The sequence below is a fragment of the Misgurnus anguillicaudatus genome, chromosome 14 (genome assembly GCF_027580225.2).
Source record: "Misgurnus anguillicaudatus chromosome 14, ASM2758022v2, whole genome shotgun sequence".
In the NCBI taxonomy this organism is placed as follows: Eukaryota; Metazoa; Chordata; class Actinopteri; order Cypriniformes; family Cobitidae; genus Misgurnus; species Misgurnus anguillicaudatus.
This window is the reverse complement of record NC_073350.2, coordinates 22,511,683-22,533,990: the sequence shown is the minus strand read 5'-3', so window position 1 is coordinate 22,533,990 and position 22,308 is coordinate 22,511,683. Positions and strand designations below refer to the sequence as shown.

General features: G+C 38.7%; 1 protein-coding gene across 2 annotated transcripts in view; it reads left to right on the top strand.

Annotated features, from left to right (window-relative positions):
• The window catches only part of foxj3 (forkhead box J3), a 119,539-nt gene that overhangs the window by 90,837 nt on the left and 6,394 nt on the right, over positions 1-22,308 (top strand). Inside the window, exons 6-12 of one of the 2 annotated variants that reach the window (XM_055183295.2) lie at positions 5,852-5,980; positions 11,822-11,996; positions 13,142-13,189; positions 17,790-18,200; positions 18,568-18,672; positions 19,934-20,122; positions 20,310-20,411. In XM_055183295.2, coding sequence (XP_055039270.1) covers positions 5,852-5,980; positions 11,822-11,996; positions 13,142-13,189; positions 17,790-18,200; positions 18,568-18,672; positions 19,934-20,122; positions 20,310-20,411 — 1,159 coding nt within the window. The remainder of the gene's footprint in view (positions 1-5,851; positions 5,981-11,821; positions 11,997-13,141; positions 13,190-17,789; positions 18,201-18,567; positions 18,673-19,933; positions 20,123-20,309; positions 20,412-22,308) is intronic. The other variant, XM_055183296.2, reaches the window with a different exon arrangement.

Here is a 22,308-nt window from a genome sequence, read left to right as displayed (position 1 = left end):
TAACCTTATGCGCTCCGCTCTTGGCCTGGTGCGAGCCGCTCTGTCTCTGGAGTGCTTTTAAAAAACCCCAACAGCATCAGTTATTAATTTACTTCAGGCAATAAACCAGTAGTATTTCATATTATGCATACTAGTGTGGACTGAGGGGGGATGTAGGGGAGTTTTGGGGAATTCATTTTGTTCGTAGTTCTGTCGTTTGGGTTGAATTATACTTAACTTTTGTGATCCGCTCATTTGTCTTGAATACAGTATGAGCGGATCTGAAAACCAGATCGACGTTGATGTGTTTGTAAAAATAAATTGCATTGTAACAATCTGTTTCAAAATCAGTGTCTACGTATGCAGCTGCCTTTTAACTGAAAATAGGACTGATCTGAAACGCACTACATAAGAATACTCCGTTCACAGTCGATTTAATTTTAAAGTTAACATTTTAGTAGGATATTAGCTAGGGGTGCACCGATATATCGGCCGATGATGCTTGTTATGCTTCTCAATGAATTACGGTGAAATGCTGCTACATCCCAAAGCCAGAGGGCGCTCTCGTGCAGAAACACAATATGCGCTGCAGACAAAGAACCATATACACGTAGCTATGACACGCAGCTCCAGGAAATGGCTTAAGGATATATTTATATTGCTGTTCTTCAAACCTTTTCAGGTATTTTCATGATAATAAAGAATATGTATAATTATTATGTTTGCTTTTTCAAATGCATGATATAAACGACTCAATCTAACAATGATTTCAGATCTATATGGACTTAATGATCAAAAGCCGTAGTACATGAAATAGCTGTGAATAATATCAGCTGTGCGATTCAGAGGTGTTATCGGCCACGTATTATTAGTGTATATCGGCATTTATGGGTGCACCCCTACTATTAGCCTTATACTTATCTTAAAATTCTCACTGTAGTCAAGAATTTTATCAGTTAACTCATCTTTGAGCATCATAATAGCATATGGCGTAATGGCATACTCATTGAATACTCATATGAATATGCGAATTAGTAATTATGCGAAAACACTGCCTCTTAGTGTTGGGCATTATGCCCCATTGTGAGAACGTCCTATCGTCAGCTTGTGAGATAGCCGATACATGATAGTATTGGAGGGCGGGGCAATAGTTTACTCATTTATTTATTGTTCAGTTTTTATTCAATTATGACAAGGCACCTGATTGGTGGACAAAAAAGAAGCTTATTTACTCTAAGGGCAACACTGTCACAACCACAACCTTCATAAAACTGATGCCATTAATCCGAGTGCATAATTAAATCCCAGGCACTATGAAATTTCCTGCGTGCTAGGGAGCGGGAACAACACACTCGCTGGTTTTAAACCCCTGCATGCCTAACAGCCTCTCTAGTGCAAGGAAATGTCAGAGCCGCGCGTATTACAAGCTCATGTGCGAGGTTCATGCCACACGCGTTCAGGTCCAAGCAAGAGTCCAAGACGTGCGCATTAAGTCCAGTTTTTGCAAGAATGAAATTGTGCACGTTACAAGCTCTCTCACGCAAAGTCAAGCCCACAAACCCTCTCATGTGAGGAAAAGTGCATGTTAATGTGAAACTACTAAGATGACTATTGCATGAAAGCCCGCTATCGGCCATGTGTCTGACGATCGTCAATACATTATAATATTGTCTATCAGCACAACCCTACCGCATCTACCTTCGCACCATCTCAGACCATAGATATATGTGAATAGATGCTACATTCTGCAGTTTCAGACACACATCGGCTAAGTTTGGTTTTACACAACGCATACGTGAACTTTGCATTTGAAGCATTAATCTTTAAACATTGATGTTAACAGTTATACATGTGTGAACAGCACAGAAGCAGAATCTATACAGCATCCATGCATAATAAATAAGACTCAAACTACTGATCCACGCGTTCAACTTTGTTTATATGATTGGTTACATGTTTGTGACGCTGAAAACCAAGGTGATTTTTAGGGATGCACCGATAGGATTTTTTTGGGCCATTTTTCCCACAGTGGAACTTTAAAAATACATGGCACACACAAATTTTAGGTAAAATCATTATTGTTTATTCTGTTCAGCATTGAATGAACCATAAATACATTAATTGACAATAATCTTGAAAGGAGAAATGAGATATCTTCTGAAATAGGCTATGTGTTGAAAGCAGAGTTTTGGAGCGGAGCCTGTACGTCAGTACAATAAACTATAAATCCAAGGCACTTTTTATTGATTTAGTTTCATTGTTATAGTTTAAGCACACCTCCAAGAGCTCGCCCTAAAAACATTTCACACAGCAAAACAATGTCAACTCTTCAAGTGTAAGGTATGACTGATTCATATGGGAAGAATTTTAAAGATCCACCCATCGAGGGATTTCAAGGTTTTCCCGTGGGCGCATGTTTTTTTTGCCCTTATGCTCAAAGCACCGATGAAATCGAAACCAAACATGCAGGAGAATGCAAAGACAACAAGTCCGAGTTAGGTGGCTCCATGAAGATGCTGTTTCTGACATGGGCCCTGTAAACAGAGCACATGTTACGCCCCTGAAGCACTTTATGCCAAGCCACAGGAATTCCCTCTTACTTAGATTTTCCCGCCTGCCGGCGCAGGCCAATGGGAAAGCGCCTGTGCACCGTAACTGAGCAGGAAAGCCTGGTTTTTCACTATATGATCATGCACAACGCTGTATTGCTAGAATGCGTTCGTAACATAATATCTGACCACCTTGTTTTGCCTTTGAAACCAGACATTGTCAAACCGTACTCTAACCCAGTGGTTCCCAAACGTTTTCAGCGTGTGGCCCCCCCCTTGTGTACGGTGCATTCCTTCGCGGCCCCCCAAAGAAAATTTTCAAAAAACTGTTCTAAAACTCATTTTAATAAAAAAACATTAAATTAAACAAAAAAGTAGTTCTTTTGGTTAGTAGCCTTATTTTTTTAGGTTTAATTACACGGAAATCATGATAAATTTATGTATTTCATAAAATGTCATAAAACTGGGGCCCCCCTGGCACCATCTCGCGGCCCCCTTTGAAAACCACTGCTCTAACCCATTCTGCACTAATTTCTGTAAGATTTAAAGGGACTTTATTTTTTTTAAATATGCCAATTTTCCAGCTCCCCTAGAGTTAAAACTTTGATTCTTACCATTTTGGAATCCATTTAGCTGATCTCCGGCTCTGGCGCTAGCCCCTTTAGCATAGCTTAGCACAATCAATTGAATCTGATTAGACCGTTAGCATCGCGCTAAAAAATAACCAAAGAGTTTCAATATTTTTCCTTCTTTAAAACTTGACTCTTCTGTAGTTACAAGGTGTACTAAGACCGACGGAAAATTAAAAGTTGGGATTTTCTAAGCAGATATGGCTAGGGAACTATACTCTCAAACTTGCGTAATAATCAAGGACTTTGCTCCATAACATGGCTGCAGCAGGCGTAGTGATATTACGCACTGCCCGAAAATAGTCCCCTTGGTTAATTTTAATAGCAGGGGACTATTTTCGGTCAGTGCGTAATATCTCTACACCTGCTGCAGCCATGTTATATCAGCAAAGTCCTTGATTATTACGCAAGTTTGAGAGTATAGTTCCCTAGCCATATCTGCTTAGAAAATCCCAACTTTTAATTTTCCGTCGGTCTTAGTACACCTTGTAACTACAGAAGAGTCAAGTTTTAAATAGGAAAAATTTTGAAACTCTTTGGTTATTTTTTAGCGCGACGCTAATGGTCTAATAAGATTCAATGGATCATGCTAAGCTATGCTAAAAGTGGTAGCGCCGGACTCGGAGATCAGCTGAGTGGATTCCAAGACGGTAAAAATCAAATGTTTAACTCTAGGGGATCTGGAAAATGAGCATATTTTCAAAAAAAGTGGAATGTCTCTTTAATTTTGTGTTCAGAGTATTTTATTATATGGCTTGCTTTTAATTTATCCTGCTTTTATTGCTACAAGGCAGCTGTTTTATTCAGAGAGGTCTTTAAAGGGTTAACCATGAACATGTTGTGTTAATTTTTTATTGTAAGAACAAGAAGCTTCAGTCGTTTTTATTTTTCTTCTTTTCTCACTTTTCTTTCTCAATAAATTGCATGCAGTAGAATTTCACTTTACATTGTGAATTATTGTTTAAGACACCTGGGAGGATTTCTCTTTGATTTCATAATCCTCATCTCATGTTGCAGATTAGTCGCCCGTATGAAAGACTCCACAGGCTTTTGCCTTTAATTCACGGCTAAATATAGCTCTCCTTTTTCACCCGCAGCAAACACACTTGAGTATTTGCAGTGGATTTGTTCACCCCTTACCTTCATTCTGCTTGTTCGTTTCCCAGTGCGTGTGTCTGCTCACGCGTGCGCAGGCATGCACGCTCCGTTAGTATGTGGGCGTCTGCGTTTCGGGCATTAAAAAAAAACAGAGTGTGATGAGGTCTTTAAATCGCACTTTATAGATAGAGGGAGTAAAAATAGATTGTGGCTGACTAAAAGCCTTTATATGACTTAATTACACATAACATTTTATACTTGTTCTTTGGATTGTAATTGTAACGCTGATTGAATTTTCAACATCCCTAAACTCCCTTCGCCACCCAGTGTCATAGTCGTACATGTTCACGTACCCAAACAAAAGCTGTAAAAGAGAAGAGCAGCTATATGCAAATCATTCAATGAAATTAACCCCCCATCTTGCCACAATCCAGTGCAGTTCTGGCAACTGTGATGTTTCAGTCTTTTGATGAACAGGGAATAATAGGATTGAGGAAACATTTATTCTGCTTGAATGATAATTCTCTGTAAGAGTCTGTGAGCTGTAATGTGTCTTTCTCCTTGGCTGTCACCGCCACATAACAGCCCTGCATGACCTAATACACCCACAGCCCGGTTTGTCTCACTCACGCAGGTGAATATTGAGACTTGTTGCACGGTTTTAGCACTACATCATGGCTGCCAAGACGTGCGGCGTGCGATGCTTTCACGGCCAGTATCGTTGCGAATTCCATTCATCCTTTCCTAGCGCGCCGAACTCGGCATAGGACTATTCTCCCAGGAGCTCATTATATTTATTCCCATACCATCCTCCATTGCCTTATTTATTCTGGTTTTGCAACCAGCACATATTTGCAGTTCAGCTTTTCAAATGATAATTGGGATTATGATTTTGAAGTGGAGGTTTTCCGCCACGGAAAACTGCGCATTCATCGGCGCTCCCAGAAAGGTCAGGGTCTCTGTAGCATTCAGGACCTTTGTTAGCTGTCCCAAACCAATTTACGCTGGGCAAGTTGATGGTCCTGATGCTGCCAGCAACGTGACCTTTACTGAAGGAGAGCGTTCCCCCCTTTCGGCCGTCCAAGACAGCAGATCATCTTGCTGGCCACCAGCCATGTTTCCTCCGTATGAGACACAGTCCAGTGCACAGCACATTACTGCTGACCTTAGTCTTCTACAGGCGGTGTTCTGTATGCATACCACACATACGTGCACAACACAACAGCACAATTGTGACGCAACTGTCTGTTATGTTACTGTTACAGTTATTAAAATTAATACGAAGACCTCTAAAACACGTTTCTATTTTTTTTCTGGCACCTCACCCCTAGTATCCACAATACATTATTTTTTTTAAGATTGTTATAAATGTAAAAATCATTTTATTGTGATTACTATTTTCATTTCGCAAAAACATAACATTGATATCTTTAATATCAATGTCAAATCAATAGCACAAATCAAGCTTCGATGTTCCCAATAATGAGACTTTAGTTTGGATTTTAGAGACAGGGTCATATGCTGTAGGTCAAACAAACCAGACTACAGTAAGTGGTACAGTAACTTACTGCTTTTCCTTTTATTGTTGATTTCCAGGTGGCATTGTACAACCCTGACCAGGATGGGAGTGACAGCCCTCGAAGCAGCCTTAACAATAGCCTATCTGACCAGAGTCTGGCCTCTGTTAATCTCAACAGTGTTGGCAGCGTGCACAGCTACACGCCGGTAAGATCTCATTCTCTGCCTTTCAAACTCTCCATTACCTGATGCCGCACCACGATTACGCTCCTGAATGGATTAGGTTAACGTAATAAAAAAAAATGTTGGTCCAAACCTGTGACTTTGCTGCATGCAGGAAGACATTTTTAATAACGTGTTGTCTAGCAGTTCTCATATTATTGTCTCCGGCTTTATTGTTTTCCTCATTGTTGCATATCGCTTTGGATAAAGCGGCTGCTAGATCCATAAATATAAACATACTGGACACTCTTTTCAGTACAATGAAGGGTATAAAAGCAACATAATTAGAGTCCATATGATTCCATGTATTACATTTTCTGATACCATATGTGACCCTGGACCTCTTAAGTAGCACCGGTATATTTGTAGCAAAAGTCAAAAATACAATATATGGGTCAAAATGATGGATATTTCTTTTATGCTAAAATCATTAGGATTTCCTACCATAAATATATCAAAACTTTATTTTTATTTTTGAGTGGATGCAGTTGCTAATGACTTAATTTGGGGCAACTTTAAAGGAAATTTTCTCAATATTTACATTTTTTGCTTTCTCAGATTCCAGATTTGCGAATAATTGCATCTCAGCCAAATATTGAAAAAATTGTCCTTATGACTGGTTTTGTGGTCCACATATAAAAACTATTTATGAGAAGTAATGAAAATTTAGGCACACAAATTGTATGTAACTTTAGTTATGATACTTAAAGGAAAACACCATTGTTTTTCAATATTTTACTATGTTTTTACCTCAACTTAGACGAATTAATACATACCTATCTTTATTAAATGCGTGCACTTTATCTTTGTACAGCATGTTGTAAATGTGTTAGCATTTAGCTAACCCCATTCATTCCTTAGGATCCAAAAAGGGAGGAATTTAGAAGCCACCAAACACTTCCATATTTTCCCTATTTAAAGACTCTAACATGAGTAGTTACACGAGTAAGTATGGTGGCACAAAATAAAACGTGAGAGCACTTAAGCCGAAGGTATACTAGGGATGTCCATGTATGTGGGGCCGTCCGCATGACGCCATTTTTGTCATCAGGAGGGTCAAAATTTGCATACAGTCCGCGTACAACAGTGCATGCATGGGAAAATATTGAGACAGGACACTCCACTACAAACAATTATACAAAGGAAATAGACAGCATTTGCACACACACTATCGTTTTTTCGTCTTTAAATTTTTCGTCACCATAATGTTTGATTGCTGTTCTCTGTTTTCTTGTTGTTTGTTCTAAATTGTGTTTGCAATGGTTGAACGGCTACTTTCTATCTATCCTAAATGTTTTAATGAACTGTAAATGGCACCAAATCAGTGCTGCCCTGGCGGCCTGGTAGAGTAATAATTTGAATAAGAAATCATTTGTTTTGCGTAGATGTCGAACGCGGCTATCCGCACGTTACCGCGATATGAGTATACTTTGAAAGCTGCGCTGACGCGTGCCCCAAAATTATACTGCGGCCTTTAGTTTGTCGGGATTGATGATGTTACTGTGCACCGTTGTCGAATTGCTGCAAACAAAGTGCTCTTCCGCCATACAATATAGTTCTCATTTTTTATCTGATTAAAAAATCGCCACGTTTCATTTTGTGCCACCATACGTCCTCGTGTATCTACTCATGTAACAGTCTTTAAATAGGGAAAACAGGGAAGTGTTTGGTAGCTTCTAATTTCATCTCTGTTTGGATCCTAAGGAATGAATGGCGCTAGGCTAAATGCTAACACATTCATAACGCGCTGTGCAAAGATTAAGTGCACGCAATGATAAAAGATAGGGATGTATTAATTTGTCTATGTTGAGGTAAGAACATAGTAGAATATTGAAAAATGGTGGTGTTTTCCTTTAATATTTTGTGTCCTTTACATTACATTAATCAGTACAGTACATTAAACAAAGTTTCTCTTTTCATCTTTCACTACATAAGTTATCCGGGTTAAGAATGAGATGAGGATAAGTAAATAATGAGCGAATGTTTGTATTTTGGGTGAAGTCTTCCTTTTAGCCTCTCCAGAACCAGGGGAGAACCCTTTATTTGCCCAGTCTTTTTGTGGAGCTCAGTTTCATGAGAAGCGATGAGAATCCAGAATGCTGGTGTGTGGAGGTCTGTGCATGGGAGCGTGCTGACACAGGGGTTAAGGGAATGAAAGGCAAAGCTCATACTGCTGGAGCGCTGCTAAAGAGACATGCTGCTTCTGATGTCCTCCCACCAGAGATGCTGCCTCTTTGTTGTGGTCCCCCCAGAAGCCCCGCATGCTCCTCGCTCCAGGCTCTCAGCATTGATCCAGCACAGACACTGATAGATTCACTTCAGCAGGCCAGACAGTGCTCTCTCTTTCTCTGTCTGTCTATTCTAGTCCATCTCGCTCTAGTCCAGCTGATACAAACACTGAGATCTATTTGAACTTAACTTGATTATGTGCGGCCATTTTCAAAGTGATGCATAGTGTGTCATCTCACTCCAGCTGCTCATATTTCTTGTGTGCTATTAGTAATCTCCACTGATAATGTCACGTAGAAGCAGGTGACCTCGTGTCTTTTCATTCAGCAGCCATTTTAAAATGGCGCTAACCAGCGTGTCATGCATGCAGTTATATCATTTGAGTTGTGAGTTTAGTGTTTAATTATGAACAAATTTATTAAATGTTTTGGTATAGCAAAATAATTGCAGATCAGTTAATAGACACTTTCTAGTCTTTTTAGTTATAGTTGTAATCATTAACTTTTTTTTCTTTTCTGGCTGTACGAAAAAGCAAGCAAATAGCAAAATCATCATACAAAATAATGATTCCTGAATCAAACATTAATGGTTTGAATCAGGTTAAAGCATCTCAATTTAGTACATACTATACTCACTTATAGGACCCACTTAGACAGCTATGATCTATATTAAGACCCACCAAATATTTTTTTAATAGAAATATTGGGGGAAAAGTTACAAATCGTTCTCTTTGGGTACATTATAGTAAAATTTTAGATTCAAAATAGTTATAATAAAATGCATAAAAAATTTAACAGATCATATAATGAAATCTCACCCTAGACCATAAAACCAGCCATAAGGTAATTTTTTTATTGAGATTTATCTGAAATAAGTAATCTAAATAAATAAGCTTTCTCTTGAAGTATATGACAATATTTGGCCGAGATACAACTACTTGAAAATCTGGAATCTGAGAGTGCAAAACACTTTAATATTGAGAAAATCGCCTTTTTAAAAGTTGTGCTAATGAAGTCGTCAGCAACACACATTACTAATGATAAACACATTGTTTAAATATTTTTACAATAGGAAATTTACTAAATATCTTCATGGAACATGATCTATACCCTTAGTGCCAGATTTACTAACAGCGTGCGCAAGTGCAAACCATCATTTTGTCATTAAATAATGGCTGTCGGGATTTACTAAAGACACGCAGTGGATTATTGGCGCTGAAAAGGTGTGGTCTAGATACTTTTGCGACTGACCTTATTACAAATGCAATTCTAGTAGTTTCCATTTCAGAGGCGCAGTTTTTGGGAGGATATTATTTAAATGATTTACGCAACACGATTTACTAATGTTTACGTGTGTATTATGACTGGAATTTGCACCATTATTTAACGCCAAAAAAAGCATTTCTTAAATTAATTTGTGTTGAAAATGGCTGCAATTATTGCTTAAAAAAAACGACGCATCACAGAGAGCAGAGAATGCGTGATACAAGGCAGAGGATTCGTTTAACATACAGTTTAATTGGAATGCCAGATGAACATATTATTCAGAAAAATATTGTTTGCCAAGCCATGTTAATTTTTATTTGCTTAAGTATAAAAAATCACTCAAGAGGAGTGATTCACACTCAAGAGGAGAAGTCACACAATACCAGACGTTTCAAAACTTCTTGTAAAAAAAATTTGTCCTCCAGTTCTTTTCAGTGTACTATGGCTTTGTTAGCTGGGATTACACACCCCGAATTTTCCACTGCGATGTCTGTGGTGCTGAATTCAAGATCAGCTCTGCTTATTTGTGACCCTGAACTAATTTGCACTGCTCTTAGTACATTGCATTGATGATAATGGAAATTGGATGTTGCGCCTGTTATTTAATTTGCGCTTTTTTAGTAAAAAAAACACAGATATTACCAACCCCATCTGCGCTTTTTTGGAGTTGCGCTCTCATGCTGCGTTTACACCAGCCGCGGTAGAGGCGTCAAGCGCGAGTGATTTTGAATGTTAAGTCAATGTGAAGACTAGCTGACGTGCGTCTGGAGGTCTCGCGGCGCAAATTAGGCGCTTGGTGCGGCGCAGTACACACGAATGGTGCTTTTTGTGCATTTTGTGTTTGACGCGAATTTGCGGCTGATGCCCGAGTTGAGAAATTTGAAAGGATTTTGCCTCTGACACGCGTCAAATGCTTCCTTTTTCCATGCGTCTACTTCGCTCTAGACACGCAAAAGCATTCAGACTGTTCAAGCTTCAAACGAGGCGCGATAGACGCGATTTTGATGCCTCAAACGCGGTTGGTGTAAACGCAGCATGAGGCTAATTTGCCCCGTTTAGTAAATCTGGCCCTTAATATCCTCATGATTTTTGGAATAATAAAAAATCTATCATTTTGACCCATACAATGATGTGTTGTTGCCTATTGCTACAAATATACCCATGCAACTCATGTCTGGTTTTCTGGTCCAGGCTCACAAATGTTAAATTGCAATCCTAAAAATGTTTTAAATACATCAAAATCACTGTCATAAATTGCACTTTTGCACACATTTACCACAAAAGCCAAGTGACCTTGCGTGACCCACCTTATCCCACTGTGCAACCCACAGTTTGAAATCTCTTGTATTGTACCATTTACTTTATTTATTTTATTTTTTCATAGTATTTGTTTGTGGTTAAAAAACAATACTATTTATAAAAATTAAAGTTATTCAGTTATTGAGGTGACAAGGTAGGAAGGAGTGGCGAGTGTCTAAGACTTCTCGCACTTCGAATCCTATTTGCATTAGCTTTGCAGCATGTTGAGATGTATAAATTTCCCCTCACCAGTTTGCACTGACAGCTAGAATTAGACTTCACGGGAGTGGCAGATGACTGCCTCTCCAGTGTGTATAACACTGTTGTCTTGAGCTAGAGATGGCAGAGCCTCTGCCCTTGTGGAAGTCACAAATATGCTCAGCATTATGGAGGCCTTGGGAGCCATTCAATGAATCAGTCATTCTGGGCATGAAAGGCATTTCTGCAGATTTAAAACATTGAGCAGCTCCTCGTACTCACTTTCATAGTTGAGAAGGTTTAAACACAAGCTCTGATTTATTTTGACCAGGAAACCTGTGTGATTCGATCGTATGAAATATTCATTCTTTGAAGGATTTTGACGCATAGATCAGTGCCTGTTGGTACGTATTGTTTTGCAGGCCATCTTTTATGATCTCGCTGTTGATTTCAGTTCAATTAGTTACGCCAAGTCGTTAATTACAAAATAAATAGCGGTAAAAACAACTTCACACAGTCCCTCCGGAGAGACACGTCTGTTTTGATCAGCTTCAACTGTGCTCATAAGTAAATGGTCAAGAATACGGAGTCTCCAACCGAGGGGTTGAGCTGCCCACGCCAGGATTTTGCTCCTGCATATCGTTTTGCAATGTGTCAGGCTGTTCATTTCCTGTGCCGTGATGCTGAGTGCTGTAGTCAGTGCTGTCATGTTCTATCTAGGCTCTAATCTGCCGGTCACTGGGCCTGGCTGGGCTGCCGTCGAGATCGGCAAGAACCATTTCTGTTCGTTCTTCCCCTTGCACAGCCATCATTATCTTTCTCTCCTGTTTTCCAGGTGACGAGTCATCCAGAGACGGTATCCCAGTCCATGAGTTTGCAGCAGGCCCCTCAGGGTCAGTACAGCATACCGGACCGTGACAAGCAGCTGCTCTTTTCGGACTTCGAAGATCTTAGTGCCTCCTTCCGCAGCCTTTACAAGACTGTGTTCGAACAGTCCTACAACGCACAGGGTAAGTTTATATTCAGATGGTCCATCAAGGGAAGGAGAACCAGACACAATATGTGGATGTGTTACTCTTTTTTTTGCACTTTGACAGATATTGTCATGAACAGTATTTTGCAATGGGGCACTACCAGAATTGTTGTTTTTCAACCATATTATATGTTTATTTATTTATTTTTTGCTCTCTTTATTAGGATACAAAACAGGAAATGTGTACACAAAATGTAAAAAAAGAAACATTTTAAGGTCCCCCTGTTACTCACAATAATAATTGAAGCCCTCCCCACGATTTCTACTGAATCAGTCCTTCCAGAAAAACAATTTTTTTTTGTGATCGTTGCAGGCAAAAATCCTTGATTGTGCGGCATGTTTTCTTAAAAAAGCGATGGAATATGCGGGATATTTATACAATTTTATGCGATGAAATTGCGGAACTTGCAAAAATTGTGGGAACTTGCAAAAACTGTTTGCAGCTTTTCAATGATGTTTACGTCACTTCATAATGTTGCGTTTATACCAACCGCGGTAGAGACGTCATGCGTGAGTGATTTTAATGTTAAGTCAATGTGAAGACGCGTTGACGCGCGTATGGAGGTCTCACGGCGCGAATAAAGCGTTTAGCGCGGTGCGGAAGACGCGATTCCGCCTCATTCGCACGTCTAGTTTGAGCGTCTGGCGCGGTACGAGCGAATGGTGTTTGTTGTGCATTTTACGTTTGACGCTGTGAAAATTTTTAACTTTGGAGGGTTTTCGCCGATAATGTGCCGCGTTAACCAATCAGGAGCCTGCTTGCTGCTGTTCCAGCAGCCCCGCCTGGAGTCACTCATTCAACATGAAGGAATGCTTGATATTGTCTGTGAACAGTCACCCGGAGCTATACGACAGAAGTTCTTATTTCTATAGAGACAGGAATACTGCCTTATAACAAAAGACCTTAACTTGCTGGAGTGTAGAACTGAGAAAAATGACTTTAAAGTTTAGACTTTAAAGTGACTCTAGTTGTCAGTTATTTTCTTGATTTTTATTTTCTCGAAAAAACAACAAAATTGATTCAAGATACTTATCCACATGATAAAGGAGGTCTTGAATGTCACAAAATATCAATAACTAATTTTCGACCAAAAACAAAGTTACTGCCTTTTGCCTTTGTAGGGCAGAATACCGCTTGGAAGAGTGTCAGTGAGGACATTGGGCAACCTGGTAAGTAGCAAGTACACACTACGTGACGTTTGGATTTTTCTCTCTGCCTTTAAAGAGATAAGTTGTGTGGATTTTCTATGAGGGCACGCTCCGGTTTTAACAGCACGTCGCGTCTTCACATCCCCATCATACAGCGGATACAACACACATCTATCGCGGACAATTGCATCGTCATGCCAAAAGTTTATTATTTGCATGCGTTTTAAACTTTTGAGCGTTTAAACTTTCTTTTTTCTCATAGCTGCTCTTGTCCACGTACAACCGACGCGCGCGCACACAGCTGCCTGTCATCAGTGCACGTGAACGGAGCAATCGCGCTCACGTCTTAAAGCTACAGTAACCTAATTAATCTCTCAATAAAATCACTCTCTGCTCTTTACTGAAGAACTGTTGTACTTTATACGAATGCGTGTATATTTAATTCATACAGTAAAGACTGTTACGTTCTTTATTTTCATTACTTTTAAGAGACATAAACCTTTTTAAAGAGATTAAATCTTTTTGCAGATTAAACCTTTTTAAAGAGATATTAAATATCTCTTTGCAGAAGAAATATTTGTAGTGCTTATTTATTTTATTTTCTATTAAAACAATAATACCTAAATACTGAAAGTAATATAACAAAGGCAACATCTGTTATATTAATTTATCTAAAAAAAAAAGGTTAACAGTTACAGTCATCAAAGAGCTCGCTTATTAGCTTTAAAAAATCGGCATCGGCCGATCACGAAGATAACAAATCGGTGATCGGTATCGGCTGCAAAAATCCTGATTGGAGCATCTCTCATTTAAAATATAGGAATACAGAATTGGTTAATTCACTTCACGCAGCTTGCCTGCCTGTCTTTTAAAAATAAATCGCTGTTGTTTGTAATCAGATTGACTGATATACAAAAAGCACTTGACAGGAAGGTTGCGCACACATACCATGAACCTCCGCGTCTAACCTAGTTGCACAAATCAAAAGCTTTTCACATAAATGTTTCCAAAGTGAACTTCTTTAATCTATCATCTATGTTTCATTAGTTGAAAGTTGTTACCTTTTTATGTGCATAAAAGTGAAATCTCTTAGTCAGACAAGCTTGAGCAATTAAAATGAGCAAATAAAGCCGGCGAGAGGATTTCACACCCCACTGCTGGAGACACTGAGCTAATTCACTGGCTTTGATAATAGGTAATGAACTCGCATTATTATTCAGGGGGGCTGCCGGCTAATTGCTTTTCTGTGCTCTCCCATGGTTGGACAATAGGCTTTCTGTGCTGATAAGAGATACACCCCTGTCACCCCGTCGATGAGTGTTCTCTGGCGATTGCAGCGATGCAAGGCCCGCTGTTGGCTTTAAAAGCTCTCCACTGGAATAGGTTTACAATGCCAGCGCCATGATGTGCAGACCCTCTTAAGACTGCGAGACACACGCTTCGGTGGTTGCTGTAGAGTGTGCAGATGTTGGAGGCTTGTCAGGCATTTTTAGAAACTAATTCAAAACAATCACTATACAAATGAAAAGTTGAAGAGGGAATCGAATGGATTTAAAGGACAGACAATGACTGCGTGCCGAATCACTGTCTGATGATGAGAATCACATTTAGCATGTTTGGCTTTTTTGCCACTTGGAATCAGGAAATATGATTGGATGGATTCAAATGCATGTTGCTAACACTAAATGTATTTGGACACGTGCCAGGGCTTTGACCACCAGTCAGTACTAAGGAAGTGAACTAATAACTCTATTTTTAAATATAATACTTCCTTCATAATTTACCAGATGTTATGCTTTTTATAGTTCCTTGTTGACCTTTCTCTTATTATTAGGGGTGCACCGATAAATGCCGATATACACTAATAATACATGGCCGATAACTATTCTTAATCGCACAGCCGATAATAATATTTTGGTCAGTAAGTCCTTATCGATCTGAAATCACTGTTAGTTTGAGTCGTTTATAACATGCATTTCAAAAAGCAACACACGTCAAACATAATCATTATACATATTCTTTATTATCATTAAAATACCTGAAAAGCAATATAAATATATCCTTAAGCCATTTCCTGGAGCTGCGTGTCATTGCTGTGAGTGTATGGTTCTTCGTCTGCAGCGCATACTGAGTTTCTGCACGAGAGCGCCCTCTTGCTTTTTGATGTTGCAGCAATTTACCGTAATTTATTGAGAAGCATAGCAAGCATCATCGACCGATATATCAGTGCACCCCTACTTATAATATCCCATTCTGAACCTCCACAGTCGCTCTTAGCTTGTGCATGTTTGATATACATGACTCGCAGGATTTTGATCCATGGAATTTTCAGGGTGGGCGGGGCTACCTGGTACACCAACAGCCACAAAAATATAAACCAGGCAACCACCAAAAATGTGTGGAATTAACACAGACGGGATCACTTGCCGCTTTATCATTTACACTTTTGAAAGCACTGTCATAGCTTTGTATGCGAGGAAATTAGAAGTGCTGCTCCTGACTAGTGTTAAAAATAAACAAACATATAATAATAAACTAGGCTTCGCAAATCCCTTGAAAGTCAATTAACATGTAATAATATCAATAATTTTGTGAAATACTACTGATAAAACTAATGACACATAAAAACATGCAAATGTGCTATTAAATTATTAAAATCTCATGGGGTACTTCAAGTTAATAATTTAGGCCAATAGACTTTTGCAGGTTTGTTATTCCCAGATAACTACCACTAAAAAATAATAACAGCTGTAACCTGGACTCTGCAAATCATTTTGACAGGTACAGCTTAATATTACACAAAAAAGATATATAACAATACGGCATTATATTTACAAATGATTAAACCAAATAGCGTCTTTGTGACTTTTCAACATCTTATCTTATCTTAAAACTGAAAATAAACGTGTTTTCTTCACGGAAGGTCTGCTTTTGTTAAAAATGAGCTCATAAAATATTTCAAATCAATATTTAATGTTCCTTACCCCTTCAGAAAAAAGCCTCATCACACTGTCGGGGCTTATTTCTAAGATAACAACCGGCTGCTTATACATTTTTTCTTTCATAAATAATTAAGACTATAAAAGTGAGCATAAGGTGAGTAAAATTATAAAAGTATGCATACAGAAGTAACAGGTTAAAATTTAATATATAGCTGTAACTTAATAAAATGATTAAGTGAGAGTTTTGTAAATTGACATTCAACATTTGGTATAATGCAAGTATAAACAAAAATACAAAATTAAATTTTGACTTTAACAGGGTTCCCATGGGTCCTTGAAATCCTTGAAAGTTTGTGAATCTGGGGGGGAAATTCAAGGCCCTGAGAAGTTTTTGAAATATACATACATAGATACAGGTCATTGAAAGTGCTTAAGGGGCTGTCCACACGGAGACGCGTATCACTGTATACGCATACATTTGTTATCGTATTGGCGTTTCATCCACACGGATCCGGCGTTTTGGGAGACTGAATCCGCTATTTTTTGAAACCGGGTCCTAAAGTGGATAAATCTGAAACCGACACCCTTGCGGTTTCGTATGTACAGCCAATCCGTATATTTTGTGAAGCGAAAATGTCATCACATCACGTGTCGGAAGCGTCACACGTAACAGCAACAACAATAACGGCTGACTACTTGATTGTGTTCGTGCTACAGAAGCTACTAAAGCCTACTAGCTTTATTACAGCAAAATCTATTGCTTCTATGCAATTGTGGTGACCAACAAGCGATAATGGACAACACCATACGTTGGTTATGCGCATGCTCAAGTCTTCTTCTCCGTGTATAGTGTATATCTGTGGCAGAAGTACAGCGCCCCATACTGGTCCGGCATATATACTACACCGCTTTCAGTCAGTTTCAGTGGTTTCGTGTTTACGGATTATTTTTTTAGAGCAAGGAAAAAAAATGATCGGATAGGGAATGCACCGGCTTCGTGTGGACATAGCCTAAATCTATTTTATGCAAGAAGAATTCTGGAAAAGTCCATATTATTATTATTATTATTATTATTATACAGATGCCGATACCGATTTTTAAACACTTGTAAACAATACTATACAGTTGGTCTATTAGCTAGTTTATTTCTGCATCAAATTATTTTTACTGAACATGGATTGGATCTAATTAACATTCAACTGACCAACATAATAAGAGAGGCACAAATTAAGCTAAAACAAATATAATAAAACAGCATGACAACCTTTAAAGGTAGTTTTTGCTATTCAGCATTGTTTTTATTAACAAACTTTAACTCATTTTTTTTTTTTACATATAATGGATTTCTTTATGCAGTTAATTAATAAACAATGGCTATCGGCCTTTCTCATGCTATTGCCAATATGCAGATGGTTTCAAATGGATCAAAAATCGGCCGATATATATCGGCGGCCGATACATCGGTGCATCACTACTTAAAAGGTAACACGATGTAACCTTGCTCTCACTTGGAGTGTGTCCCCACATTTGGTCCTTTAATTTGAGGGTATTGGACCTGGAAAGTCCTTGAAAGGTCCTTGAATTTGAAGTTAGCTAAGGTCTGGGAACCCTGCTTTAAGTAAAGTTATTTTATAAGTGAAGAGGTTATATGACACAGCATCTCTGTTTGGTCTTTACAGGTCTGATGGTCATGCCGTCGGAGGCCTCTCAGCCAACCCACACCTCCTGCTCTTACCAACACTCTCCCAGCAGCACTATCAGCACCCACCCTCACAACAACCAGAACCCCATCACCAACTCTCACCCCAACAACATCTCCAACAGCGGTAGCCAGGTGCCTCTTTCCCACCCCCCTCATTCCAGCCACAACTCCCCCCACGGCCAGCACCTCTCCCAGCATGGCCCCCACACCCAACATAGCCAGCACCCTCACACAGCGCACAGCCAACACCCACAGCACAGCCAACACCCCCAACACAGCCAGCACGGGCAACATCCACCCCAGCACCAGGGCCACGGCCAGCAGCAGCAACATCCGAATCTGTCCCATCAGCCCCATCCTGCCCAGCAACAGATGCAGTGCAACACTGGTAAGAATCTGATGATTCTTTTCTTTATTTGGTCCCATTCTTCATGCTTCCTGTCTCGAACCCTCAGTCTATGCATACTTCGCTCAACGCTGGCATCGGCCTGACAGGTCGATTTATTCAGGCCTCTTCTAACAGTCATTTATTTTAGATTAAAAAATTTATGGCAACTTTGGAGCAGTCAGCAGTAAATCACAGGTTGATTTATACTGTTGGCTCTAATGAGAACAAAGCAAATGCACCACAGTTCAGAGCAGCAGATTGTAGCAGAGGGACATGGCTCCCCCTGCTGGCATGAGAAGGAACTGTGAGGCAGTCGTGCTCTGTCTGCTGTGGACTAATCACCCGCCTTGTTTTGACTGTGATGCAGGTCTTCCCAATGACTGGTACCCCCCCAACCTGGATGCGCTGAAAGAAAGCTGCCGCATCGCCAGCAGCTACAACTGGGCTGATGTGGATCTGTCACCCTTTCAAGGTAAAGGTGAACCAAGCTTTTGTAATTTACTTTTTTATAAAAGCATGCTACATAGTGTAAAGTACATTCTGTGGAAAATAACCTTGATATCTTTAATAGTGACAGAGTAATGCATTTTAAATGAATGTGAAATCAATGATTGAAACTTTGATGCTCCTAATCTTATGGGACTTTAGTGATACGGATTGCACAGATACATTTTGAACAGATATTTTGTACTAGCTTCACTTCATTTGTAGGACTCCTCAAGATTGCAAGGACAATGTATATAATATACAGTACTGTGCAAAAGTCTTAGGCCACCATCACCAGCTTTGTTGTTTTAGCAAAGTTTTAATGTCCATCCATATTTATTTTTCACGCTTTTTTAAGGTACAAACAGAAAATACAGGAAATACAAAATTAAAAACAAAACAATTTTCAGAACTAAATGTCTTCAGGCATCGGTCAGTATTTAGTGTGACCTCTCTTGGCACGAAATACATCTTGAGCTTTTTGAGGAGAATAAAGTCCTGAAGACATTATTAGAATTAGAAATTAGGATTTAATTTCATTTAGGTTTAAGAGATCCTGCAGTTGCCTGCTATTGCTCAAGTAGAAGGGGAGTTTACCCTAAATACTTCACACTTTTACATTGTTTTTAATACTACATACACATTTCCTGTATTTTCTGGTTGTATTCTAATAAAGAGACTGAGAAATAATTATAAATGATCACTATACAATTGCAAAAACAACAAATCTAATGGTAGCATGGTGGCCTAAGACTTTTTAAATATTAATGTGTTCAAATTCAAAAATGTATTCAAAAAGGACACCGGTCGCCAATTTTTGAATGCGCTTAGCGCATACCAATATTTAAATATTTCTTAAACTTACTTTAGATTGTGAATAGCTGAATAATTGATGTTTAAATGTATAATTAACTTTACAGGAGTGTAAAGGACTATCTTTAATCTATCTTCTTGAATAAAGGCCGTTCCTTAGAGTTTAATAACTTAATTTATCATGCTTACAGCCTCATGCTACTTTGTAGTCACCCATGCAGTGAAATGGCATGAATTGTTTTAATTAAATATCATAACAAAATGTTACTTATGAAATCAGCTGACTAGCTATTTATTTGCATCATTTTGTACGATTTAATCCAGCAGGTGCGTTTAATTTGAAACAACAGCTGTAGATTGCAGGGCTTTTTGTTTCAGTTTTGTGTAAGCATCTAGACCCATCGATTAAATCAACTGGCCTCATTTCTCTGAAGGTTTGAAAGAGAGCATGAGGCAGGCGGAGCTGAATAACTGGTCCCTTGAGCCCACTCAGATGGCAGACCTCTGCTCCTCCATCAATCAGTTCTTCAATCGCACTGGAATCCAGCCACAGGGAGCAGTGCAGCCTCCAGTGTGTCACGGCTCCATGCATCCAAACAAGCCCAGCTCACACATCAACACAGGTGATTGAAGTTCATTTATTTATAAAGACTGACCAAAGTGCTGAACATTAGAATCAAACCATAAAACAGGAGGATTAATACATATACATTTAAAACCGAAGGAATGACAGATAAACAAAGACCATATACAATGGGATGTTAATAGATTGAAACCATCATAACATAATAACATCAGTTTGTTTTTCAGGAAACATGTACATGGATACGAGACAGAGCATGAGTTCTATGATGGGTCCACCGGGTTATCCCCACATGCCACCCATGAGCACCGCTGGCCCTGCTATGACAGGTACACAATCTTTTTCAGACTGTGTAGTAACGCATCAAACCACCCTTCAGTTTATGTTTGTGATCACGTTGGGTGTCTCTTAAAGGTCACATAACGCAGTGTTTCTGCTAATCTCTTAATCTTGAGCACCTATAGAGTAGGATTGCATGCTTCATATCTCTGAAGAGTCTTTAGTTTGATCAGATTTATAAACGGCCCTAGAGGCCTACCATGGGTGGGCGTAAACAAAAACATTATATCACCATCTCATAATAACTTACGATTCACTACATGTTAATGCCGGTTACATTATATGCACTTATGCGATGTTTGTGAACAAAACACAGACATTGATGCAGTTTTACGTACCGTATGCGACTCATGACCCGGTTGGGACTGCCCCATTCCAATGAAATCAGCTTTAAACCAACACAACTCCACCGCTGCTACCCCGTATAAACAAACAAACTATATCTATTGTTTCCATAAGGCTGAGTTCATTGGGAAGCTGAACATGCTTCAATTTCCTTCAAAAACAACAACACACTTATTTGGTGACGTTGATTTCGTGTCAACTTTTGGTTGGTGTGTGTGTGTGCACTTTTCTGGGTGAACTGCCCATATAAGGACTTCCACTGTACATCCTGCACTGAAATATAAAGAAATAAAGCAAGATTCATATGAATCTTTAATGTTTGGGAAAAAACTTTCAGAAACTTGTACGAACTCTGCCGAGATGCATCTGGCACAGAAATACTCTGTCATAACTGCTTTTTGACTCTTTGCCTATGTTAAGCATGAGGAATCCAACTCTTAACTCTTTCCACGCCAGCTTTTTTTTTATTGCCAGCCAGCGCTAGCATTTTTCATGATTTTCACAAAAGTTTAATGCCTTCCAGAAAATGCTCGTCTTTAAATTTATGAACATAACGGTATATCAAATGAAAGAACAGACCCTCTGATTTAAAAAAAAACATTTATTAGTTCTCTTTTTATCACCTCTCAAATATGGGTTTTTGCGAAGGACTTTTGATAGAGATCAGATGCAGAGCAATCTTTAAAACATACACAGAGTTCTTTCTCTTTTACGTGAGGCGTTACTTCTGGGTTGTAAAAGTTGCGGAAATCCCCGCCACCTGGTGGATAATTGCGGTATTGCGGAAAGCCAAAAATTCTCGTCATTGGCATGGAAGTGTTTTTTCTTAATTGACAAGATAACTCATCAATATTGTGCAAAGAGTTAAACAGTGTTAATAAGTCAGAATGCATAAAATAGCTTTAGACCCCCCCCCCTTTAATATAGCAATAAAAAGGTTATTAGTCAGTAATTAAAATGCCTTATTGTCACAAATGTCACTTTAATAATTTCATAGGTATTTGGGTCAATGACGTGACCTTATTATTTTGTGTCCGTATGGTTCAATGAAATGTAAAAGGGTTAAAATTTGAAGATTACTTGTATACGTTCTCTTTTTAGAGGACCAAGTCTAAAATATCTGGTTTTATTTCATTTTGAAAGAATATTTGGGGGATAATCTCAAAAATGTCAATGTGGTGTAACCGGTCTGTGTCATTTGGTATAACTCGTTTTTTTTTATGAAAATATAAATATATTAATAAAAAATGTGGAATAAAACATAATCATCTGGTTTAGTGTAATATGATTTTCTTACATGCATTTTTACATAATTTTTCAAAGATTATTTAGAAAACAGATGTGTTTTCAGGACCTAGTTGCGATTAATCGCATACAAAATAAAAGTGATTTGTAACATAATATACAAGTGTGTTCTGTGTGTAATTATTATGTATATATAAATACACACACATTCATGTATGTATTTTAAGAAACATTTACATGTGTGTGTGTGTGTGTGTGTGTGTGTATATTATTTATATTTTTATATATTTTATATAT